The sequence below is a fragment of the Strigops habroptila genome, chromosome 5 (genome assembly GCF_004027225.2).
Source record: "Strigops habroptila isolate Jane chromosome 5, bStrHab1.2.pri, whole genome shotgun sequence".
NCBI classification, from domain to species: domain Eukaryota; kingdom Metazoa; phylum Chordata; class Aves; order Psittaciformes; family Psittacidae; genus Strigops; species Strigops habroptila.
The window spans coordinates 20,021,019-20,048,578 of record NC_044281.2 but is presented as its reverse complement, the minus strand read 5'-3'; the positions used below and the strand labels follow the sequence as shown (position 1 = coordinate 20,048,578).

The 27,560-nt window shown below is 37.5% G+C and overlaps 1 protein-coding gene across 3 annotated transcripts in view; it reads right to left on the bottom strand.

The window, feature by feature from the left end:
* TLK1 (tousled like kinase 1) overlaps nucleotides 1-27,560 on the bottom strand; it is a 69,742-nt gene that overhangs the window by 31,202 nt on the left and 10,980 nt on the right. Inside the window, exons 1-5 of one of the 3 annotated variants that reach the window (XM_030488800.1) lie at nucleotides 25,932-26,108; nucleotides 12,314-12,432; nucleotides 8,447-8,518; nucleotides 2,697-2,772; nucleotides 81-127 (exon numbers count right to left, since the gene is read on the bottom strand). In XM_030488800.1, coding sequence (XP_030344660.1) covers nucleotides 81-127; nucleotides 2,697-2,772; nucleotides 8,447-8,518; nucleotides 12,314-12,427 — 309 coding nt within the window. In that variant the 5' untranslated portion in view covers nucleotides 12,428-12,432; nucleotides 25,932-26,108. Of the gene's footprint in view, nucleotides 1-80; nucleotides 128-2,696; nucleotides 2,773-8,446; nucleotides 8,519-12,313; nucleotides 12,433-25,931; nucleotides 26,109-27,560 lie in introns of those variants that run through there. The other 2 variants (XM_030488798.1, XM_030488799.1) reach the window with 2 other exon arrangements.

Sequence of the window (27,560 nt, the reverse complement as noted above, 5' to 3'; positions counted from 1 at the left end):
AAACAAAAATCCTTTTAACATAAAAAAGTGCTAAAAGCACATTTTAAAGCTAAAGTTTTACAAACACACAAAAACTTTACCTCAAAATAGTCGCTTATCTTGTGACCACGTCCCCCAATATTCTTTCCTGAAAAAAATACATTAATGCATGCTAGAATTGATTAAATAAATTACTTATAGATGTCTTACATTTTTACCTATATAGTAATTATAGCAAGTCTTACCACTTGTTAATTGGTTTTCTTTGATGTGCTACTATTTGATCTCCTTATGTAGATAATTAAAGGATTTGCCACAACAAAGAAATTTGCATATTCCATTCATTGAGAAATCAGAAATTAAGTCACACTTCAATTCCTAAACCAGATTAGTGCAGACTTAGCAGTAAACTTAGACCTCTTCTAGATAACAGGAAACTCATCTCTCATCCTACAGATCAAACCTTTAGCTTCAAGTCCTTCCCCTTTTTAAGAACTATCTCAAAGTTCATCCACTTCCAAAATACCAAATTATCCAAGTTTATAACATTATATGATCCAGGTGAGTCACTGTGCCCAAATGTCCAGCCCAAGTGCCAGTAACAGTGAGGGCATGGAGGGTGACAAGTATTTCCATTCCTCCCAACCTGATTATGAATCGATTAACTCTCAGGGTTAACCTGGGAGATAAATAGAGCAGAATGAGAGAGTAGAATTTCTTTTCTCTTAATCAGTATTGAGATTTGAGAAGCATCAATGTGAATGAATCTTTTTTCAACATGAGGACCTGACCTATATGTGGCATTCCAGAGATTGCACCAATGCTTTACCCAGTGGCATAAATGCTTTCATCTATTTGGCCCTAAGATGACTGATAAATCTTAAGACTGTATTTGTCTCTTGTATAGGTCAGACTACCTGTCAGGAGATATCTTTAACATGGACTATTGTTCAAAGCTTTTTCCTTTATAGAAAGAAATTATTTTGATGAATTAAATAATTAGCCATAGGTCCAAAAATGTAATTTTGGACTTAGCCAAGATTTCCAAGCTTTTCTGTTGCTTCAGCTCTAAATTCTAGTCCAATGTGCTGGCACTGCTGCTAACTTTGTGTCACTAAAAAATATCATGAAGAAACAGAGATATCTGGCAGCCCATTCTGTGTCAAGACTTTAAACAGAAATATTTAAGTTTACCTAAATATTCAAACACCTAGAACAGCATACACCTAACTCTTCCAGTAGTTGCCCAGTTAGTGTTCACATTGCTGCTACTGCCGTTTAGCCAGTTCTTTAGCACCCTATAATTCTGCGAGTGATTTCTGTCTTCATGCTTAATTCTCATATACCACTTTATCAAATTAAAATTTGCTTTCACCCAGATAAATGAGACAAGACTGCATTCCCTTTCAGTATAGAAAAATCTATTCTATATCATGTTACAGAACTCCACGCTGAAGAAATATATCATTTTGGCACAGCCAATTACAAATAGATTTACACTGATTTTTATCCCACTTCCCAATTACTTCCTTGTTGTAAATAATACTTTTCTTCACCATTTATGGCTCATTTCACATATCACAAAGTACATATCACAAAAATTCTAGGTATGCAATATACAAGAGATAGATCTCTTGTTCTTTTTTTCGATAGTGGTATTTGGTGTGCTTCCACTGTACTGTATGTACCATTCCAACATGCTACAGCTCCCTAGACTAGGTCCTTGAGAATACTGCTGTGCAGACTATTCAGTTTCACTGCTGCTGACAGTAAAATAGCAATTATAAGACATTATTATAATGTCTATGACAAAAAGTTCCTAAAATTTCTATCATCTCTAATTTCAACTCTCATTGGTAGCAGGAAGGATAGGCTTCTAGAACAATGGAAGTAGGAAATTTCATTCAAGTTCTTCAAACAAAGCAGGTCTCTATGAAGCAACACTTACAAAGAAATTAATTTTAGTCAAACTACATAATTCTTCTACTAATAGCATGTTGCATCATGAAGACTTCCAGATATGGAGCCCATTGATACGTATCTGAAGTGACATTTCCTAGCTCAGTTAGAAACCAAAAAAAGTTAATACAGATGTTATCAAAACTATTTCCTCTCCTCTTTTGATGAATTTTTCTTTTGAGGTTAAATTTAGACCATTCCTTACCCAAAAGTCATATTAAAGAGAGGACTGACAAAAACTATGCTTTGTAAATATTAAATCAGAAATCAATTTCATCCTGATTTCCCCAACCCTTTAGACAACTACCCCGTACAATAATCCATAGAAAAGAAAGAATAAAATTCAATTTTTAAATATACCTGAAAAACAAGCAATTGGGTATTATAATCCATAATTCCCTTTCCCCCTTACCTTACCTACTGAAAAGAAATACAAACCACAAAGGTATTTTGGATGAGAAGAGCTGCTACAGTTCTTAAAAAGTATACTGAGTTGTATCATAGCTGCAAGTTGCACACGCAGTGGTGCACAATTCTTACAGGTAATCACCAGCCCAGTTTGGGTTTTACCTGCCCATGCCTTCCAGTGACAAATGAGGGCAGAGGGGGGAGGATACATAATTTATCATCCAAAACCCAACACCTATCTTATGCAAGCAAAAATACAGATTTTTTAAGGTTAACAGTGAAAATTTTGTGCATTATAATTTGATTAAGTACATGCAGTAACTATTTAATCAATTTATATTTTAGTTTACCTTGGCTGCTTTCACTCTGACTGTCTGCTTTTCTTTTTCTTCCTCTGGAAGGTTCTGACTGTTTCTTCTCTGGAGTCTACAAGCAACAAAAAGAATATGATCCAACAGCAGCTCTATTTATTTATATTATTGCTATATTATTGTGAAATTAATGTAAATCCTCATTCATAAAACATGATTTCACAATTCAGCAGGGATGTAATTTCAGATCATAGTTGAAGCAGATAATATGGTCCTTGGTCAATCAGACAAATACAAGTGAGAAAAGATACTTAAGAAAGTGAGAATTCTTAAATAATTTCCCAAAAGGCAATTCTACATATTAATTGTTAAGCAATCATACCTTTTCATCCATTCTGGGGTTTATGAACACCCAATTTGATTTCACTATGGCTACATTTTACCAAGATCTTCGTATCTTTGTTTCTGGGTGTTTTAAAGCTTAATACTTAGGGAAATAAGCCGATTCGTGATGGCGTTTTCTACACTTTGTCATGCTATAAAAATGAAGTGCTAGTGCTTTGATAAGAAGCCAATAATGTTATGCATTTTCAAAGTGCAGGAGTCATCTCCAAACTAATATAAACTGTAGATTTCTAGAATCTGCTTAGGATTAAAAAAAAAAAAGGAGAGAGCAAGCAATTGCTCAAAATTTGAGTATCCACTTGGAAAGTATTGCCATCCCCATCCCATTTTATTTGTATCTCAAGAAGGTCAAAGAAAAACATCAATGATAAGTGAAAAAAATACAGACCTGTTAAATTTTTATTCCAGAAATATTACATATAGTTGCCTAGAAACTACAGTCAGCATGTACAACACAGATAACAAGAAAGGGCTGTGATCAGAAGCATCTCTAAATTATATTTGCTCTCCCTTGATCTGAGGATTCAAACCAGTTAGTCTCCCCAGTGTAAGTTAAATTCTGCAAGCTGCTTTGGTTCAAGGAAAAGATACTGCAGCTGTGTATGTATTCAGCCTCTAAGCAGCTTCATAACAGAAGCTGGAGAAAGCACAGAAGCCATTACATGTACTCTGTTCTACAATCAAGAAATCAATGACCCCTAATACCTTGGACTAAATTTGAAATCAGTGACAAGATGCTTAATTTTTTTTATGATACCATCATTTTATTATTTCACTGTATTCGTCACTTTGTACTCCACGTACCTTTTCTCAACACAGCAAATGATACCAAAATTCAAATTTCAACCCATCCCTACAAGCATTTCAAGTTATGTTTCAGTTCCAAAATCTTCATGTGGATACTTTCAAATATAATTTTACTACTAATATCCTAAAATATTTATTTTGGCAAAGAACCACTTTAAGTTACCTGTGATCCACAGAAAATTATCAGTCTATAAAAGAACAGTAGGACAAAAAGGTCTTTCTTATTTATATCATGTATTTTTTTTTTTAGAAGTTTTAGCTCTGTGGATACCTTCATAAAAATACCTTTGAAAGTTTTACAATTGTACCTGGTGCATTATCAGGCTACAAATGAAATTCAAACTAAATACATTTTATTTTAAATAAACTCTTCCAACCAAAATCTGCATCTTTTACAGTTTGCTTTTTACATTAGCAAACTGTACAACACAGACTTCTGGAAATTACTTTATCTTCAGACTGCATGATTCTAAAAGCCAAAAGCATAGCTCAGAAATATTACTTTAATAACTTGCAATTACTGCCAGGTAAACAAATGGCATTAAGCTATCTTTCCACAAAAATAAATTGAAACTATTTAATCTAACATTTTCATGTCAGTTTTATTTTCCAGCTTTCAATTCTGCAGTTATCATTCTAATGTAGTCAGTTTTGCCTACTACACCAAGCAAAAAATTTTGTTTAAAAGGCAGTTAATGAGTAAATACTTAAGATTTCCCCCACCAAAATTAGTTTTGAACTGCAGTGACTGATGTCTTGTATTTAAAAAAAGATATTTAAAAAGGTTTATAGTTTTAAAACTGAAGCTCAAGTAACTCATAAGTGTCTATTTCCTTAAGCTCTTCTGATTTTTTCAGTGTTTAATTTAACCTTCCAAACTAAAAAGTATTAGCACACTAATCAGGTTAGTAATGAGGTTACCCAACAAGGTCACGCTCACCTCTTCCAAGTACAAAATTCACATGGTAATGTACAGCTTACATCACTAGAATACGTTCTCCAAAATCTCTTCTAATGAATGAAATCACACGAATTACAAGAAATTGAAGACTAATGGGGCTGAAGAGTATCCTGAAAAATGAAGACTGAAGCTGTTTTCAGCTACTTCAGAAGGATTTACATATAGCCAAGACTTAGATTAAAACAGCACTACTCCACAAGCAAGACAACTAGTTTTGAAGTTATCCAAAATTAGATTGTAAAGCTACGTTAAAATTATCCACAGCTTGGCCCACCACCAGAGCCTCATACATCATGGTCTTGATCCTAGTTTACCCTTCAATTTTAATATGCTTCCCCTGAGTTCTCTCTTCACATTTACAGTTTTAAATCTTGGCTTTCCACATCCTCTTTTATAAAATACACATTTCTAAGTACCAATTCTCAAATAGTTAATCCTCTTAAAAAAAAAATACTTGGATAAGTATTTTTATGTATTTTACGTATAGTTACATATTTTCCACCATTACTGTAGAACTGGTAACAACATAATTCAGGAATTTAATTTTGTAGAGAAAAAAAGAAATTAACGTGTAATAAAATACATTTTTTAATTTTTTGTCTCTTAAAACGTAGATCTCCAGTCTGCTTAATACTTATTATTTTGTTGTAAATATTTTTCATATGCATAATGAGTTGATAGTTTTCCACAATTATTTTCTTCTAAATCCTACCCCCCCCCAAGCTTCACAGCTACAGCAAATACAGCAGCACTGTTTTCCTCTGCAGCACATTATAAATTTCAATTAGATCAAACCTTTAGTTACTTCTGAAATTACATTTATGAGGGTTCTGGATTATTGGGAACCACAGCAACTAAACAGCAACTACTAGAGAGCACAGTGAAACATTTATATAACTAATCAAACTGGACAAAACAAGCAACAAACAAAGCTGTCCTCCTTTACATAATTCATTATCTATGGAGAACAGAAAATACTAGTTATAAATAAAAGAATGTATTTGTAACCAAAACAGGGAAGAGCAATCTCCTTAATGAGGGATGGTGGGGAGGGCCGAAATATCAGAAGACTACCAGAAACACTTGTTCATAACCCGAGGAAGCCAATTTAGGATTTATCTTAACTACAAATAGCTAATATACACTCAAATTAGGACCTATGTACAACAGTAATAAAGCATTTAATAAAATAAAAATAATGTATACATTTAAAAAGAAACTGGAATACAGGTCTGGATATTAATATTAAACATGCAGCTAATGTTTATTGCTTACAATGCTGAACTGAATCCAGAGTAAAGCCTGGTTCAAGTTATTTTGCAGATCAAAGTTTACCTCTGTGAAGTATCTCAATTAAAACTATATTATTCAGATAAGTTGCCTCTCTTAATACATCCATCAGACAGAAAAACAACAAAAAGAGAGTGTATTTTCTGCAACCCCATGTGCAAAAAGTAAAAAAGGAAAAAATTCACACCAGAAACAAAAAGAGTGTGTGTGTATGTGTGTGTGCGAGAAGCCTGCCTTGTTTTGAAAACTGTGAAAGACTTTTTCTTTTAATGTGTTGCTTAGTGATGAAAGCACAGAACGGTGACATGAATGTACCATCACAAATTGATCAGAAACTGACATTCTTGCTAGAAATTAATTTCAATTATTCTGAGACTTGCATTTCTACTTTTTTTTCCTCCTAAAATCTATTGTGATGAAACAGTTCTCTGCTTCCCATATGAGTAAGTCTTTGTACTTCTATGCTACCATCCACAAGAGGAATTCCCTATTATGAGGAAACCTTCATTGTCACACCATTAAAAAACCCAAGCACCCAAAAAACCACCACGACCACCCCCACCCCCCTCAAAAAAATCCCACAACCAGTTTGCAATATTGAGAACTAAAGTGTGCTTTTATGGGATTACCGTATATAAGTAACCAGATGTTATTTTTAAGAACAAAACTCTAAAAACTTATTATCATATTTGGTATTACAATTGTAATTTAAGTGAATACAACTGACAACTTCTGAAAATGGCTGAAGAAATTATATTTCATTGTTCTATGTCATTAAGACTCATCTTTCAGAAAACAGAAGAAACCTGAAGCACAGTGCAATGGAGCACTGGAAATCTGTCTGTGAAGCGATTTTTTTAAGAAAAAGCCTATTTCTATTTTAGAATCCAAGTTTTAGAACATGTAAAAAGAAAACAAACCCAAGTATCCCTACCCAGAAGCATTGCTTGAGGTTAAAACACCAAAGATAGGCATCAAACTTTCAAATTTACATGCCTTGGAAAACCCTTGCCTCCATATCTCATTTATACAACTGTAAAATAATATTTTTCTACACCAAAAAGTTATTACACATATAGTTGGTGTTCTGAGATCACTTGACTAATCAGACACGTTATTCTGTCAAGTAATTGCAATAATGCATTGTAACCTTCAGGCTACTGCAGCACATTTCCATTCCCACCCCTACATCAGAACTGCTTCACTGCAACACTACCAAAAGTATTTCTAGGAAAAGCCATGAAGAAAAGCAACAGGCAGACTCTTTTGGTTAAGAAAATAGTCTATATACAATTGAAAGGAAAATCCAGCCGGGAAAGACAAGGGGAAAAAACGATAGTAGAGCCTTTTTCAAAGAGAAAAACATGAAATCACACAATTCTTTAGAAGATATTGGTATTAGGAATAAACTAAATTCACTTGCTAGTCAGTCCAACGTAAAAGCAAACATCAGACAGTGTCTCATAGTGACTAAGTGAATGAACAATTAGGCCCCCAAATAAAGTGAAATTAACGTTGAAAGCACATTCCAAACAACATTCCCTCTGGCATGACACATCCTTAAACACAGGTCTAGCCTTGGCTAGAAATACGCTCCTGCTTACAATGGGTATAATCTTATTGATGCAATCTGTGACGTACACAGGCAAAATTGTCAAAAAGGACTCGCTGACTCCAAAACAGGTAAATTTTGAGAGCTGCATTAGAGTACCTATATTAATGCTGGTCACTAAGAGGCAAATCTTCTACTCCGGGGAAATCTGCACTCTGCACATTAAAGCCTATTAATAGTATGAATCCTTTTTTTGGATTCTGAAGTGGTACTAGGTAAGAGAACACACAGTGACAATTGCAGCTTTTACAAATGCAGATGATAGCTCCTGCCTGAACTTGGAGTAAATCCATATTTTTGAAGAAAACATAGCAAACTAGTTTCTAGATTATTTTTAAAGATGCAGCCAAAGACTAGTCAAAGTTTATCTGTGCTGATAAAAACCTTATTACTTAGTAAACAAAAGACAGCAAACTGTTTTAAGCATTTTGATCTCCAAAAGCTGTATGCATCATCACAACATGACTACGTAAGATAATACAGGAGGAGAAGCACCTAGTTTCATGACCAAAAATCCTAAGAAATTTTTATGAAGTAATGTCTCCTCCTTCAAGAAATGGTATCTTTTAGTAATGTATGCTTTTTCTTATCTAGCTGCGTATTTTGTATTTTACTTTAAAAGCTTCTATATAAAATAAGACAAAGTGGAATATAAAATTATTACTTGCAGCACTAAAATTGTGAAGTAATGATGAATCTCCCCCATATACTTACCTCTGATTCTTTATCACTTAAAGATCCCAAGCTTCCAAAACTGTGATTTGAACTTTCGTTATTTGTTGAGGCCTACCAAGACAAATAAAATACTAAATATTATATGCAGATTTATAAAACAGCTAATCCACCATCATCATTCACAGTTATAACAAGTAACAATAATAAAATCTCATGCTTGCAAGGAAAAAACCAATCTATTAAAAAAACCAATCTATTAACTATAGAGCATTTGTGACTTGCAAGGAGGATAAAGAGTATGACAGGTGGATGTTTTGACAGGGCACAGTAAATTCTGTATTTCAATTGCTTTTAAGCCAAGTAAAACCCCAGAACAGTCAAAACCACTTCAGTCTTATTTGGGAATAGCAAAACATCCAATGAAAAATCCTACCAAACAATTCCACAGAACAAACTTAAAAAGCCAATACTGCTGAAGGTGCTGGAGACTACTAAAAAATTTCATTTTTCATCATTTTTCAAAGAATTAATTTTCTCCAAGACAGATAGTAGGCTGCTGCAGAGATTGAAGGTTTTTTTATCCATTCAATAACAGAAAACAAAAACTTACTGACAATATTCTTCTACATTCTTTAAACAAATAATTTCCCCCAAAGTAATAAATTTAGAACGCAGGAAAGGGGATAAGAAACTGAAATAGTCTCAAGTTACAATACTTCTAAATCAGAAATTTTCTAATGCTGAGATCTTTTGAACACAGAATGGCAACAAGGAGATTTTACTGAAAGAGTCTGTTCCACATTCATATAACAAAAATGCTAACGTTTTTGTTAAAAGTAAACCAAAAATCTTATGCCACTGGATTATTCTCTTCCATATAGGAAGGCAGAGCAAATACTTTGATGTGAAACAACTACTTTCAAGGCAAACACTCAGTTTGCTTCAAAGCATTACATTCTAACACTGCATCAGTTTGCAGGACAATACTGATGTGTGACACCTTCTGAACAACTAGATCATCTCTGAATTGAAGTTTCTGGAGAAATGTTAACTAAACCCACAAAATTTCCCTGTGTGTTCTCCTCCACAGGCAGTTGCTACTATAGAAAAGCCTATATGTAGTTCTTCCTTGCAATGTCTGAGTATCTGGTGATCTGAATCAGATAAAACAATCTCAATAACCTATATAAATATTTCCACCCTTGCTTACTGCAAAAGCTTGAAGATTATGTGCTTTTTTCCCCTCAACGATTCCAAAATTCTTCAGCAAAACAGTAGATATGGGCAGGCTTTCAAAATAGTAGCCCCAATAAACAGAAGTACATCTCAATTTAATTACTAGAAAAAGAATGACCTAGAATGTTTCAAAAAATAATCTGTAAGTGCAGCTGCAAGCTCTGTATTGCTCTATTGTCTTGCTAGGTTCGGAAAATGAGAATTTGGTAGGTGTGGATTTGGATAGGTATGTGAAGAGGATTTTTTCTCATTTTTGCCTTCAAAGTGAAAGCAGACCAATGGAGATCATATTTATACATCACGTTTTCCCAGTTACCTTTGTACATCAGATCAAAAAGGTTTTATCAGGTTTCTTTAATAAAAATCAGACAAGACTCTATCAACATCTCCCACCAAGACTAAAGACTGTATTAAGGAGATAAAAAAAAAAAAAAAGGAAAAAAAAGGAATATTCCAAACACAGCCCAGACCTTCCTTAATGTTATCTGCTTGGATACCCTGAATGAGCAGAAATAAGAGATACAAATCGGATATTGCCATTTTACTGATGGTGGGATAAATCACAGGACTATATACTGGCATTCCCCTTTGCCTCCCTGCCTCCCAAAACTAAAAAAAAAAGGAAGCAGCAAAAAGAAGAGATATTGCACTGTATACTGAAGATCATTTGCAGAGTATTTCTGGCCGAAGGTAAGAACAATGTCTTAGGTAAGTATCTGCATCAATCAGAAGACAGTGGTAAAAGTACCTTCTGCAAACAATTATCAAAGCTTTTGGTAATATTAAAAAAACACCAAACACTTTATCCTTCTATCCATTTGAAAAGCAACTGGATGCGATAAAATTGTATGTTCAAATAGACCTTGGAACATGTCAGGGACAAGAAATTTATATTTTACATGGTTGAGCCAAAAAGGAAATCAGCTGGTTTAATTTTTTTTTCTGGCTAATTTGGATGAACAAATCGAAAACCTGAAAGTGGAATGTAATTAGTCTGAAAGTGAAATCAGCTGAACAACAGACAGTAACAACAACAACAAACACCCCCAAACTTGAACAGATTTATGGAAATGGTAAGCAGTGACTTACAGGGGATAAAACTTGGTAATTACTTGTAGGGAAAATGTATTACACACATAGCAGCAGACAGATTCTGAGAAGGAAAGACTGGCAATAAGGCAAGGGACCAGCACAACTGTATCAAAAACTAATGGAAGTGTTTATAAATACACTAGTTAAATGAAGTTAAATGAAGTTAAAAGAAGGTACAGAGCTAGTAACGAAAAAGGACAAGTAGTCATCTGAATTATGAGCGTTTACCTGAGCAATTACAATGAGCTAACAAATTAGGGAAGTAAGTAGTACTAGAGAACCCAAGGTTTGTCTGTATCTAATTTTAATCACAAGATACGGCTAGAATACATTTTTGCAGTCATATTTGGAAGGCAATTAACAAGAGAAGAAAAACAGTGCATCAACTACGTTGTGCCAATGCAACCTGATTCCTTCCCCTGGACACTTAACTCACTTCTTGGTTAAAATGGTAGTAACAGAAGTGATGTGTCACCCATTTTACACCTTTGTGACAGTTAACTTGCTGTCACTCCCAAAAACAAATTAAGAAGATATGATGCAAGATTACTATGCACCAATTTCAACCCTTTATAGTTTGTTAATAGTCATCAGTACATCACACGTCTCCAGAAATTTCATCAACTTCTGCTATCAGGTAGTATTTTGATCTCTGATCTACACTGCTAATTAAAATGTGGAATAGGAAGCAAAAAATACTAACCAAGTTTGAGTAAAATACTAGAAATATGAGGACACTGCAAACACATTGAAAATGGAATTTGAAAGTACTTTGGTCATGGGGGAATTGTGCCTAAAAAATTAGTATTACATCTTTTTAACAGCAGTGTATTAAGTACTACACTTGGTGAGAATATTCAAACGTACAAATACAAAATGAAGTACCTCTGGCTAGGCAACAGTACTGCAGAAATCAGTCTTGGAAGCTGAAGCTAGTAACTTGAGCAGAATTTGTAAAAATGCAAATTTATTTTGCAGATGCATCAACTGAAGGGCAATATATGACATATGGAATTTAATGAAGCCCCACTATTCAATGTTCATAAGGTTTTACCTCAACTGCTGCATCCTGATGTAGACACTAATGGACAAACTCCAGAAAGTCTACAGTGAAAGTAGGTAAAATTGATATATATGTCTGGAAAATTTGAAAGAATTTGGCTTTATTAATCTAGATATATTAGTCTTCAAACAAGTTTAACCTTAAAAACAGGCCACACCACACTCCCTGTGTCTATTTCAAGTTGAACTGTAAACAGCTGGTCATCTGCAGAATGGACAACTCCACTTAAATACCAAGAAAAACTCCCACCTCTGATCACACGTGCATGAAAGCAAAACCACAGAAGAGCCTGTATAAGCCTACTCTTTGGTGGTTTTCAGAACAATTCAATGACCATGACATAGACAGGTTAGGATAAACAGCCCTATCTCAAAATAAAATTACCAACTAGTAAGGATTTTCCTGAGATTTTTCCAATTCCGTACTTTTGCAAGTAAATCACATGTGCAATATGCAAGTGAGACACATTCATATTTCAAAGATGGTAGATCTGGAAGACTGCTCTTAGAACTTACTTTAGCTCCAACACTGCAACTTCCAGTACTCCCAGTGCTGCCACTTACTACTCCTGTAAATCTTGCCTCTAACAATTCTTGTCTTCTTGGGTCCAGGCTATGAAGCTCATCCATTGCTCCTAAAAAAGATAAATCAATTCATTATATTCCCTAGTATTTGCAGTGGAATATTTTACAAACAAGCCAAACATACCACCAGCCTATGCAAAGAAAAGATTTATACTCTCAATGTGACAACGATTTACCATCTGTTACCTAATAGCAAATGCACTCAATGAATTCCAGAAATTTAGGGGGAAGTTCTGTGTATCAGAATAGCGTTGTCAATGTTGGTGAAAACTAGAATGTGTTAGAGGCGCGTAAGAGACATGAAGTCTGTGGTGTGCGATACGCCAACCAGGAAATTATTTATAGATTAAAAACTAGCTGACAGGAGCAAAACACTTTCCAGCATAAACCCTCCCAATTCTGCAATCCCCTTGTTTTCCATACTATTAAAATTGTTTAGGACATTGATATGTTGATAACCAAGACAAACAAGAATCATAGGAAAGAAAAAAACAAAAGAAAATCAGAAGGTAGACCACAGTCCCCAACACATGCAAGGGAATACAGGATTAGATGGAGGTTTGAAGGGCAGACAAGCAAGAAGCAATATGAGAGGAGCCATGAGTAACAGAGACCGTCGCACAGGTGCTGCCTCTGACAGAGCCCTGCTAAACAGGGTAAAGCAGTGCTGCTGGCATTGGCAGGGAAAAGAAGATGGAAGGAAATGGAGGAACAAAAGGAGTTCCTGATGAGCTCAGCCTACATGAGTAGGCTGCAACATGATGTGCAGCTTTCTAATTTGTATTTAAATCACTTACGGCTGTTTAATGAGTCTGAAAGTTGATCTAGACAAATAGTCTTCCGTATTTACACAAACTGCATTCTTTGTTTTTATCTTTTCAACTACTTGAACATTCAGTTTATCTTCAATTGGAAACATTCCAGTTGCTTTATTTTAAGTAAGATATTTAATGCCGAAGTCTTTATGCACTATTTCATAGCATATCCCTCAAGCACCATATAAAGAGATACAGCCTCATTTTTTTCAACTAAGACACAACTTACCAAGTTAGTGCTTCTCAGTCCCAGAGGACAACACAGGAGTTCAGAAAGGACATTACAGTAATAACTATGTATATTCAGAGTGCTATGAGAAAAGGTTTTTGGAATTCCATTTTCATGAATGCTTTTCATGAACTTCTACCTATCAGCTAAGCATCCTGACAACCAAGGCAACAGCGTAGCTGATAATATTATCACCAATAATAAAGATGAGACACTTTCTTATCCAACTCTCCAGTATCTCACCAATCTCAACGTTCAAGAACTAGACCTTTCCGTATCGCACATTTTGGCCACTCCTGGCGATGCAGCTAACCCTCCTGGTAAGAAAAGCACGGGCTCTGCTATTTGGCTAATTCAAGTTGCCCTTGTTCCTGTGGGTCAGCAGATGATGGCAAGTGTGGTGTCAGCGTTTCTTTAGTGCAGAGCCTGGTACCCAGACCTCCTCCGACGGAAGAAAACCACACCAAGAGAAAAATGGTTGAAAAGGAGACATTTGAGAAATGTCTGGTTGCCAACGCCTTCTTTTGAAAATATCAAACCGCAAGTGGTGGTTTAAGGATACCACATTTTGTTTCTGGAGGTAGGGAAGTTTACCCAAATGCAGCCACATACAGAGCTGCAGGTCTCTTTTCCAGCAATACAGGCAAATTTTACCCATTTTGAAACTGCAGCTGGCTTATTACCAGCAGTTGTAACACTGCTTCTGAACCTGCCTTGTAAAAATTCCTCCAATCTCTACATATTTTAGATTGCAAGCTCTCCAGGGTAAAGACTGTTTTACTACGCGTATGCACAATGCAGAACAATCAGGAATCCTCTTTATACACTTGCTTCCTAAAATGTGCTTGTGTACTGCTTCCAAGAGTTTCAAAACCAAATTGTACACTTCCCATATGCACAGAATATATTTCTCACATTTATACATTGTGCACAGATGTGTACAGCACACCCTTCCTAGTATGTATGTAATCTATAATGGGCAAGTATTCCTCTGAAAAAGCCTAACAAACTAATCACACCAGATTCGTCAGGCAAGTTTAAATTATTATTGTTTTGATTCGTAACAGTGAAAATGTTTAAGTGCATGCCACTCTGAAACAACCTATTTTAGTTTACCAAAGCGACCCATTTAATGAAGCACTATTCTGATTTACTAGCCTACTTGATAGTCACTGCCCACAGAAGTTTTGAGCTTACTTAAAATTACTGACATTCTAGCAATTACAAAACATGCATATATTACAGAAAAATACTATCATATCCTATGTTGTTTATTTTACGAAACATGGGAAAGCAATAACCACTGTGGACAGCTAAGGCACATTCAAAGTGCTGCAAGGTAAAATTGCTACTGCAGGTCTCACATACTGTATCTAAATACTCATGTACTGAATAGATGGCATCCCAGGTTACCTTACAAGTCAGAATTGTAATTTAGCAGGTAAAGGGGTAGTCCACAGCACAGATGAAATACAACCCTTCTTTCTTTTCTGCTCAGATTTTAGAGCCTGCATATGCTAACAAATACACTGTATTCTCTTCATTATTTCTGCTGGAGTGGTTGTTTTTCATTATGTTTAGGGGGGTTGTTTTGCTTTGGCTTTGGTTATTGGTGTTAAGTATCCAGATCCAAAAATCAACACACACTCCTCCATTCTTGTCATCTGAAGGACAAGACAGAAAACCTGGGTTCAAACTTTCTTTCAACACAGAGTAAATCCTAGGAACATCTATTAAATTGCCTTCCTCATTCATACTGTAATTTAAAATTCACCATTCACTCCCAGACACACAGCTGTTTTTTCAAGAACACACAGTTCTGTACGACTCTGCAGTTCTCAGCACGAGTTACCTGCTTTTAAAGGTGCCCTAAGCTTTAAGCTGCTTCGTGTAAGGGGTGAAAAAATCAGCTTTTTTAAATACCAAACCTTATAAAGTCTCCTGCTGCCCACAACATCGACATAACTTACAGTTCTGAACATATACCCAGACTTCTTACGTGAACTAAGCTCATTCCTACCCCTGAAGGCCAACTCACTAACTCAAAAGGACACACAATCACATTCTGGAAGTACCTTCAGTGTATTTACAATGATGCTAAACGAAGGACTGGCATTGCTACAATCCACTACCATTCAAACCTACTATCACCTGAAACTCACAGAAAAGCCCTAAAACACACCACTACTTTTCTTAACTTCTTGTAACTGCTACAGGTTTTGGAATGCTTATTCTAGTATTTTTTCAAAAAGTTACCAACACTACCTAGTTCTTGCGGTTTTTGGGATTGGAGGTATCTTCCATATTAATTTATCTTTCAGAACCACAAAGCCTCTCCTCTAAAAACTAATATAAAATACACAGATTTCTTGTCCTGAAGAGTACACTTTTTGCAAGAACTCTATAGAAAAGAACTCCAAACTCCTCTGAGAATAGGTTGAGCAATGGGTTGTCAGAAGTCAAAGTTGTAAATTCAGAGAAGCAATTTATAAGCTCTCTTATAGCATTCAATATAAAATCAATTATACTGTACTTTACCTTAGCAAAACAGAGATGTAACAAATCAGAGGATTCTTCGTGGTAGTTTGAATTTTTCTGAACTGGTGACCGGAAAATAATAAAGTGCAACTACACCTGTACCCCAAGGCTTGACACCTCCAAATATACAAATACTTGCAAAAGATCCAGTTATTTAACCAAGTATTTGCTCATATCTGAGTAAAATGGACATTTTAGGAGAAAAAGTTTAGCAGTGAGTTGCAACTGCAAGTCTTCACCTCCTAAAACTGGATCTTTTGGGATACACATTTACTACAGTCTCTACCTCAAAACACTGCTAGACTACAGAGCAGCATCACAGACCCAAACACACAGGCCTGACAGATGAGACATATTTCTCTTTTCCACTAAATATGGAAACAAGCTCCAAGACTCAATCTTTATCTCTAACCCTCTTATTACCCTGAATGGACTCTTGTTATCTGGCAATCAATTACAGCTTGGAGATGAAGAAAGCTCAACAGCTTCACACATTGTCAGCTCTCTACAACGAAGATAAAGTTCATTACGCAGAAGCCAGATTTGTCTTTGAACAACCCTTCAGATTTGACTGAGGCCCCCGTCCCCCGAATGCAAAGCCAGCACAAGCCACCTATCACTTAAGTGAAAGGCATACTGGTTTGGTCTGGTTTCTTTAACAGAGTTACATCCATATAGCTTTTTATGCCAAAGCAAAATACTTCAACATGGTGACATATCTATCGAATAGAAGAATTAATAATAATAAATAGCCCAAATGTAAATAGAATTTCCTGATGTGCTCCTGGAGGGCATTTAGTTTTTATGGTAACACACACAGTATGAGAATTATGTCCAACATACTAACAGCAGATAAAAACAAAGCTTTAAAATATCAAGTGCAAAACAGACTACAGAAAATTACTAAAAATTGATCAGTCCTTAATCAGTCTCAAAAAAAAAGAAAAAAAAAAAAAAGCCCACACAACTATTTCTCTTCTTTCACCAACATGAAGATGCACCTTTTGTCTCTGCATCCACATGTATTTCCTTTTAAGTGAGCTATTGTCTTGTCCATCGGGAAAAAGAAAAACAAACCAACCAAACCATGCACTCGACTTCACTCTTCTCTCTCATCTTTCTGAAAGTCTGAGCTTTTCTTATTGCCCAACGAATGAGAAAGGACTTTTTCAGTCTCCAGGAAAATAAGGCAATTAAGCAAACACTTCTGCTTCCAAGAAAACAAACTATTTAATAACAAACTATTTTGTAGTCAGGTAAATTCTAGCAAGTGACTGTCATGTTGACCAAGGTTTCTTCCTATTAATAGTAAAACTTTCTATTAATTATAGCTTGTACTTTATATATGCTTCAGTACCTTACAAAGCCAATGGCGAATAAAGCAACACAGAACAATTTGTCAGTGAAGGAACATACAGAGCTCTAAAATATAAGTCTAATCAAGCGAAAAAGTATGGCAAATCAAAATACAGTAAGACAACAAACTCTACAGAGTGAATCCAAATTTCTTGATTTTTAAATTGGAAAAAATGACACCTGTTCCATTTAAAATAGAACATTTGGGCTGTGAGATTGAGTCAAAAAAACCCCCAAAAAACAAACAACAACCCACAAAACTGACCTGTGTTGCTAAACCATGTCTTGAATAGTCTTTCTTCCATAGCATGTTTTGGGGAATCACAGAAAACAGAACTGGAAACAGCCTTGAAAACTACTAATGTGCTAAGAAAACAAGTTCAGATGCTTGTATCATGGCATAAAGCCAAGCAGCAGAAATATGAGAAGAGTTCAATTCCAAGGTAACAGTAAAAACACAGCCTGCCCTTACCAGAAGGCTTTGAAGGGCATCACCATCCAATGTGAGCCACAATCCCAAGGCCACAGTGATTCAGTACTGCAGACTCAGTAGTCAAGAAGGTCCCACTCAACCTAAATTAGCAGTCAATAGGGCAGACAGCAAGATACAATCTCTGAGACTTAAAGTAAAACAAATAAAAAAAAATCCCTGAACCATATTTACCTCCTAACAATAGCTACATAACCAAATCCTAAAGGACACCATGGTTCCAGCTCTTCCAAAATACTTTACAGAATAACAACAAGCTACAGATTACCCATGACAAAGTTTAACCTGAACATTCAGAAATGTTTAAAATCACTGGTTTTCTAATGAAGAGGATTAACAACTTCTACAGAGGACTATGTAGCTACTGGAGCCTCCAAACAACAGCTAACATGAAAAAGTTCAGTGTACTACATTCGAGATGAAAACCATCACTGTAGCCGAAGTCAAACAGCAGCAGTAAACGCAATAGCAAAGGGGAAAAATACATCCTGATATTCAAGTGAAACTAGCTGTTTGAAAAGATCTGAAGTGATAAGAAATTCCTAATGAGACACATATGTAAGCCCAGGGTCAGGAAAGAACAGAATCCATTTAATTAATCGAGAGTCGTTTTACATGCACAGTGAAAATGCAGCATTTCTCAGCACTTGAGCCAGTGACATTGAAGCACACAACACAGAAAATTAAGTATAAAAATAGTATTTCTCATTAAAGTTCTATTCTCTATTTAGGCACTCCCGTTTCCTAACAAACACCACCACTACCACCACTGCGAAGGTGCCCAGGTGAACTCAAAGTTCTTTTCTTAATAATTTAAAGAGAGTTTTTATTCCACAAATTGACCCTCTTAAAATGAGAAAGACTGTGTCCAAAAGAATGGGCAGAGGGATGCAACAAGGTAAATGTGACTACTGTTTATGGGAGGCTGGGGGGTGAAAGAAAGAAGGGGAAAAACTGGGTAATTAGCAGGCATACAGATCAGGCTTTTGTCTACATAAAATCTGTGGGAGGGAAATAATGTAAGCGCAAAATTTTGGCCTAAAAAAAGCACAATTATGGTAAATCTAACGAATTTTAAGAAAAAACACCAACTTCCATATAAACATCAGAAGACAGTTTTGACAAATAAAACTTTTGTGCCTGCTGATTACAGTTGTATGACTGTTGGATGCAAACTTGTTAAAATACAAATTAGAGAAAATAAGGTTTTCTGATGAGGAGATAACCCCAAACACAACAATTCTCACCAACTTCCTGTGAACTACAGAGTTGGCGAGGAAGTGCCTTTCGGAGAGGTTGTTGGGTTACCCGGACTTTACCACTCAATGTTTATTATGCTGGTGCTCAAAGCACAGGAAAATATTCCTTGTGTACCTTCTCTCTCCGAGATGCAGTCTATTTCTTTTGGGAAGTTGAAGTTTTGGGTTTTTTTTTTAATGACCGCAGCTCACTTTTTTAAAATGCCATTTGAACATTGTTTATTTCACTGTTTCCAACAGTCCAACGGCCCAGAAACATGATCTAAAACAAAAAAACAACTTTGGCTGCTGGATAGATAAGTAATTTTCTGCAAATCATTCTACAACAGAAATCAATTCTTTAATGCTAAAAAGATTATAATGATCTTTAGACTTCATCTCTGTGCTGTCAGTTTTTTGATTTCAATTGTCTGGCCAACAACCTGGAAAGGAAAAGTGAATTACAGAGAAATATGTTCCTGAGGGAACATCTGCTAACACCTTGAAGAAAGACTTATGAATGAACTACTTGAGCCAACACCAGATCAGCCAGCAGACATTTCTGGAAAACAATTTAAGAATGTTTAACTCTCCCCACCTTTCAGCTAGGCACCCTCTTCTAAGGATCCCTTGGCCATTATGTGTCTCCTCAGATGGCTGTAGGCAGCGAAGGAAGAGCTGAATTTACAAGTTGCCTACCAATGCCTTTATCTGGCCACAAACAACGTATACTCATGCGTGTGGGTATATGCCACAAGGATGGCAACTCAGAATGGCTCATTCAAGAGCTCAGGGAGTGATTCATACAACAGAGAGAACAATAGCTCCCCAAGGGCCTGTTCTATTGTAACTGGGGCTGAACCACGCATGCAACTATGACCAAGGCAAACCGGTGATGCCTTGTTTCTGACAAGTCCCTCTACTAATCCAACCCCTTGGAAGTACAACTGAATTGCCTTGAAGTCACACATGGCTCAAGAGCAATGCACAGGCCTCTTGAAGCAACAAAAAGCTCTTATTTCTGAGTGACAGCATTTTTAATACATATTGCATATAAGCAACTGCACTTTCCTTCAACACCAGAGACAACAAACCCATTGCACAGGTGTAGACAACCTGCTTGAGGTGCAGCACAGCACTTAAGGTAAGTACTAATGTAGGAAATAGAAAGACTTGAAAACAAAAAAACCAACTGACTAAGTACCTTTAAAAATTACATCCCAAACTTGGAAAATGGTAACACGCATGTCCATGACAGCTTTCAAGACTGAGGTCTGTCTAACAATTAATGGTGCTGATGGGTCTGAAAGCTACTGAAGCTTTTTTGCAATATTCACTGAAACAGGCATGCTGTGTCTCATTCCAATCCTGTTCATTATTCAGAAAACAAGTCAACATTTAGTTTTATTTGGCATGTGAATCCTTACAACAGGTTGGGTTTTAGCCAGACTTTTCTTTACACTAGTTCTTCCTGAAGGAATTCTTCACAGACCACATTTTCCCCATATCTTGACCCAGAAATTACTATGCCATTATTTTTGCAGTCTCTTTTTCCATATTAGTGTTAAGAGTTGGCAGGTATAGAATAATTAATAAAGAGAAAATAAGATATAGTGTAGAACACTCAACATGGCATCCACTTATCCATTTCCCAAACTTCTAATGTAACTCCCATGTGCACCATGTACAGGAAGCGTTAGCATAGCAAATACTGCTATGAGCAACAGAACCACGACAAGGTCCTTCCTGAGTCTGTTGAATAACATTTAGCATGATGAATGAAGGGAAAAAGGACAACTGAAAGAACATGCAGTGTATTACTAGCATCTTGAAAGCTGTTTATCTTGGAATTGCCACCCCTCAACAGCAGTAAGGAGGCTACATTTTGAAGACTGGTATAACTGTATTTTCTCTTCTCTGCACATCTTAACTAGATGAAAACTGAATTCAACAGATCAATCCATGTACAGAGTAACAGAAACATCTGCTGTGCCCAACAGCAGAACAGTCCACTCAGAAAAACAATTCCCCACACTCAAAATCCCTCTCCTTGTCCAGTAATCCCTTCTAGGCTCTTAAAACCAATGCTGATCTAAGCAAGATCAGAGTGTACTTCCTACACTGAAATCCCAAACTGCAAGATCTTTCTCCACCATGAAAGCCCTCCTGTAATAATCAAAGAAAAAAGCCATTACAAAAAATACTCTGCAGAAAAGTAGCATCAATGAATAATATCATAGAATAATATAATGGTTTGTTTGGGTTGGAAGGGACCTTTATCAACCATCTAGTTCCAACCCCCCTGCCACTAGATGAGGTTGCTCAAACCCCCATCCAACCTGGCCTTGAACATTTCCAGCTGAACTCTTACAACTAAGAGCTTAAATAATAACAAAATTGCTAAAAACAGATTTCCAAACTTGTTGGCTACAATACCATATGCAGAATAAGCCTGACAAAGAAGTCAATGCTTTGAACATATACAAACCAGACGGCTGATATCCTGAACGTGTTTGTTACAGCGAATAGTATCCATTCCTTTGAAACTTGTAGCTATATAATCCCAAGTGTTGTATTTTCCTCATTTTTTAGAAACCTGGATTACTCGCTCACAATTGTTTTCTAGATTATTCTGAACTGCCAAGAGCAACCAAAGAGCGGGTTCTGATCTGACAGAAGGATTTTGATGCCTGTATCAACACCACCAACTCCTACTATTTAATAGTGAACTGCTGGAGCCAGAGTGTTTCAAAGAAACAAGTAGATTTGTTAACTTAGTCTTCACTGATTGTTTTGCACTCTTCACAGCTAAAGAGAGTGATATCCATGAGCAGGTTTATTGACTAGTTGACTTTTGCTGTCTGAAGTGCTACTCTAAGCATTTAGTTCATTTTGAACAAATGTATAGATACTGAAAACAAATGCATCTTCAGTAAAACTTTTTGTAATGACAGCATCTGATGTGAACATCTGTTTCAGTGACAGAATAATCAGAGATACAAAGCAATCATTTGAAGTGCTTTTAATAAAGTTTTGTTAAGACAACCGTCAGTTTTGGCAGCAACCAGGTAGCCTACTAATAGATCCTTCCTGATGTTTCTTGTCATCTCTGACCACTATAGTCTGTGCCTGCATAAACTGGATACTAACTTCACTGAAGTCTCGCCTAAAGCCTTAAACAACCACATCTAGCTTCCATGCAGCTTTCTCCTGGAAAGGGAAGATTCATTACACAATTTTAAGGTCAAGAGCGGTTTTCTTTCTTCAGAGTTAAGAACAATGTTCTGGTTAAAGAAAAACTACACTAAATGCATAGCTATATGATTGTATGCTACCAAGTTAGAAGAAAGATTAGAAGAAAATATGATGGCACCCCTGCATATGCTTTTGTCTACCGGAGATCCTCGGTCAATTGAAAGTAAAAAAAATCCTTGTTAGTGTCCCATAGGGCAGTATCAGTGCTGTTGTACTGCACTGTACTACTACTACTGCGATCAATATACAATATACAATATAAATATACAATCAATATACAAATATACAATATGAGGATGAGAAGTTTATGCCTACGATCCCCCTATAACGTAAGAGAAGCCTGTTTATATTTTACAAAAAGCACCTAATGTCTTGGCCAAAGTTACACAAAACATCTGTGGCAGGAACACTAAAGCACTGTCTTCCTAGGTAGCAAACATCTGTCTTGAACATAACATTATGTTAAGAGAGATAAACACTAACACAGCCCGGGCTGCACACATGCAGGTGACATGCTGCCTTCTTAACTCTACCAGCTCCCTTTTCATCTCTACGTAGAGGAATCTGCAGCAATTACTACTGCTTCCAGACAGCTCTGTAAAAGGTACCCAAACAGAAACAGAAAAGCAGAATTTGCCCACTTCAGCTTCATTTGCTGCAAAACCAGACGCTCCCTGTCCCCTTGGGGAAGAGGCAGTGAGCAGGGAGAAGCACACTGCAAGTTCATGGGTCACTTGTTGGCAATGCAGACTAACAGCTCACAAGATAACACCAGTTTTGTGATACTTTCAAAAAGCGCATCACGTTCTGAACAAAAGCTCGCTACATTCCATCTATTTCTGTGCTGAAAAGGACTAAAAGCCTGGAGCAGTCCTGAAGAATAAAAACATCTACCTAGAGAAATACCAGAAAGTACAGCAAATTTGATTTGCTGGATTCAGTTATAAGGAAACAAACCGGGAGCTCTAAACACCCGAGTCCACGAAATGGCTGTACTGCAAGGATTAAAATGGCACAGGCCTTTTGCACATATCAAAAATAAACAGTGGTTTCTGCTATCTAAGGAAGAAGTGAAAAGGAAGTTAAAAGCAGAGGTCACCTACGGAGCACAGGAAGAGAGTGAGCAATGCCTCTTCCCATAGGGTTTTTGGTTCTCATCCTAACTCTTCAGAAAAAGTAAACCATGAAGGAACAAATATAAATTGTGCACCTTTTCCCCAAATAAATTTGTCTGGAAGTTACCTATAGGATAGAAAGGCAGTCCAAAATCCTCCAACAATGTTATGGAATAAATGTATCTTATTTTTTTTAATACCAGTAATTTGGTATTTGAAAGCTGTATTTGTGTCAAAAGGAGTGTGTTTCAGTTGTTAATTCCCTGTATTTCCTAATCTCCTTACTTCCGTAACTCCTACTGCCATTTCTGCCCTCATGATCTCCAAAATCTTCCCAGCACAGACAGTCCACTGACCCTAGAGGCAGACGCAAGTGCCCTGCTCTCTAAAGCACACAGGATATAATGAACTGCTGATCACAGTATGTAACTCCTAACCAATGTTGTTTTCACCATGACACGGTAAGGAACAGGCTACAAAGAAGAAATTACGCAAAAAATCCTAAGTCTTTCCAAATACATTCATCTATTTCACTCATAACATTGTGATCAACTTCAACTCCCATATACTTATATAAGCAACCACAGTTTAACATCAAACATGCAGAAAAGCTTATTGCACCTCTAAGATTAAACTGGGACAGTAAATTCACCTATAACTGTAAGCACAAGACTTATGAACTATGGCTTTTGAACTATACCATCTTAAGAAAAAAAGGTACTAACCTCAAACAACACGGCCAATTTCCTCTTTTCAAAATACCTGTGTGGTGTACACAGCATAGAAAATACTGAGAATTGAAACAAACAAACAAATAAAACAAATTTACATTAAGAGATTTAGACTGCTGAATCACAGCTTTGTGAGAAACCACCACACCAGTGGGCAGCTCGTGCAACAGGGACCCTGCCCCCCATGCGGAGAGGGCCATGTTACCAACAAGATGGCTCATGATTTTTCTCTTGTGGGCAGCCTGTCTAGAGGTGGTGCTCAAAGAAGGTGCTCCTTAGGTTTTTGTGGTGCTCCTTTGGTGGTGTTCCTTAGAGGTTTGCAGCTTTTTAATTTACAACTCAACCAACAGCCTCTGAACCGACAAGACAATCCAAACTTCACTGAATAGGGGAAGAAATTCATTTCCTCAAAGTCCCTTGCAGGGAGGAGCCTCTCAGAATATGGCTCTAAACAGATAAATTACACACGCGTAAAGCTGACATGTTAATGACTACGCCTGTATTTCCTTAGGACTCCTCGGTCCTGCTCCCATTCTAGACAAGGAAAAAATAAGACTTATATGAAATCACACATGAATCAGTTCAAAATCAAGTTTAAAGGTAAGGGGAAAAAAATATTTTAAACTTTGTACTCGTCTTTCTTACAGCACAGCTACAAAGCCTGTTGATACCAACAGTGTACATTAAATTCAGTTGCAACTCTGTGTACTGAACATTTTCAAAAATTCAGCACCCACCCAGTTCACAGACAAAGAAACATCCTATGTAATCATCTGTCAAAAATTCAGTTTTAGTGTTGCTCAGCATTACCATTAAAGAAATCTGCATTACAGCCATTTCTCCTATCCAGCACTCAATGCCTAATTTTAAACCAGCTTTCTTTTCTGCTATACTATCACTTTCATTCAAGTTTTAAAAGAAAGGGATTCTCATTCCTTTCAACATAGCCTCCTTCCTGAGAACTGCCCATCTTGCAGGCAGAGCGCACAGGTTTTAGAGAACTGACTTCATGGAAGAAAGTCTGCGACCATGTGAATAAAACTTCATAACATAAATCATAGAATAGTTAGGGTTGGAAAGGACCATAAGATCAATCAGTTCCGACCCCCCTGCCATGGGCAGGGACACAAGTTAAAGCCCTGAAAAAGGGCAGAGTTTTAGGCTTTGATAGTGGAAAAAAACCCCAAACAAATGGATTCAGGTATTTATTCCAAACATACTTCAAGACACCAGTAAAAATACTTCTGTGCAATTAACATCATCCATCATGTAGAAGCACCTGAACACTCAGCTGCACAGTACTTGTTCCTCTGCAAAACTAACCACATCTCTTCTTCGTTAAAGGATAAGGATGCTACATCAGCTTCTGTGGACCACTGTGGCTGTAATTAAAGCAAAACCAAGTGTGATCCAAGTTCTCTTCCCCAACTGACAGGAGATAACGCAGGACTTTTCTCTAAAATAGCTCATACCAGATGCAGAGGAGGACCATGGAATTCTTGGGATGGTTGAAGCAGGTCTCCTGAAGCCTACCTCCTACAGCCAATTTGACAGAGACAGAACAGCCAGTGCTACCAGGAGGTAGCAGCACACCTTACCAATGGTTGAGAAATGAGGATGCGTTTCACTTGGTGCACACCTAACACGCCTGTTTCCACACTCCTGACTTTGGGGGTGACTAAACACCGAGCTAACTACATGGGAGATTTTTTTAAAACTGAATAAATCTATCAACAAATCTGTGGCGGACTTAGAGAGGATCCAGAGCTGATCCAGGCTTACCTCCACCAGTTAGAAAAGGCAGAGTCCAAATGAGACAGTTACACAAGGCTAAAGCCCTGATGGGCCTCCGCTGCTTTGGTGGGCTACCTCAGTGGCGAAAAGACAACGGAAGTTTCAGAGCAGGTAAAAGCAACCGTACAAAACCACGTCGGTTACGGAGGAAGCTTCTCCGGCAGCAGCTCCCCGGGAGAGATGCGGGTGGCAGCGGAGGCCGCCCCGCTCACCGCCCCGGCAGGGCCAACGGCCGGGACGCGCCCCCCGCAGGTGGCAGCCGGCAGTTACAGCCACCACGCGGCCGCGGCCGGCATGCCCACGTGACACGGTCGCGTGACTTTAAAGAGACAGGACTGCTTCTAAATAGCAGGTGGCAAACGCAAACGCGACTGAGCGGGTGCGCCCGGCAGGGGCTGGCGGAACGGTCACACAGAATCAGCCGGGTCACTAACGACACCCTTCCACATCCCTGACAGCCAGCCACACCACCTGGGCCCGCAGTCACCTCGATCACTACTCATTCACTATCTTCGTTTACTGCTTTTACATAACCAGATGTTGTTCTGCGAGTACTACATCCTAACACGATCATTCACCAACTGAGAGAACGCATACTAAAAATGTCTTATTGTGCCAGAAATCACTCAGTATCTTTGGCTTATTCATAAAACAAACCAAACAGATTCAATGACTCAAAGGATGTAACAAAAAGCAATTGTCATGACCAGTCTTGACTTAAACCCCAAAAAATGAGGAATTTCTATTATTAAAGACCAAAAGCATACGTATAACAAAATACGTTCTTTCCCCCAAATCGTTCATTTGGTCCTTTATCCACAACAATCTGAAAAGTGGATTTCACCTTTTCTCAAGAGGTAGCTGTTGGCCAAGCAGGACTTTGATACCCAAGGTAAACCAACACTCCTCTCCAGTCTTTCTAGACCCAGGCACCTGTGAACTCCTAACTGCACAAGGCACTTGCTGCCAGCCCCACGGTGGCAGAGCTCCCACATGGTGACACACCATGGGACAAGAGAGGAGACACTCCTGGCTGCATCCGCGCAAAACCATGCCACTGAGTGCACCTTCACCTGAGCGCGGGCAGTCAATACCTGAATGTCCGGAAGGTTCTGGCTTCTACCACATTGACCTGCTCCCTTTATCAAAGACTACCTTCCCTCCAGCAAAATCAACAGTGTGTACAACTGGAAGCTGAGCAGGGGGACCACGATTTCGGGAGGAAAATGACAGTTCAGAGAAGCCCAGGGGAAGCAGAGGAGCAGGACAAGACTGGAGATCACCCTTGTGGCCCAGCACTGGTCAGGAAGGGAAAGGGGCCGTGGAAGGAGGCAGGCTGACGGAACCTGGTCTAGGGGAGAGCACACAACCCAGTCGGATAGTGGCGCACTGCCAAACTGCAACTCCTGACAGTCACTGGTACTGCTGCCTCATCATTGCTTCCCTTAGAAAGATGGGATTTCAAAGCCACAAGAACAACAACAAAAAAAAAAAAAAGTAAAAATAGCAGGTTCTCTCTCTCTCTTTTTTGTATGGACAAACTTAAAGAAAAAGATTTAAGGAAAGCAGCGGGAAGGTGGTGTCAGATGCTGGCAGAGGCCGGTGCCTGTTGTTTGC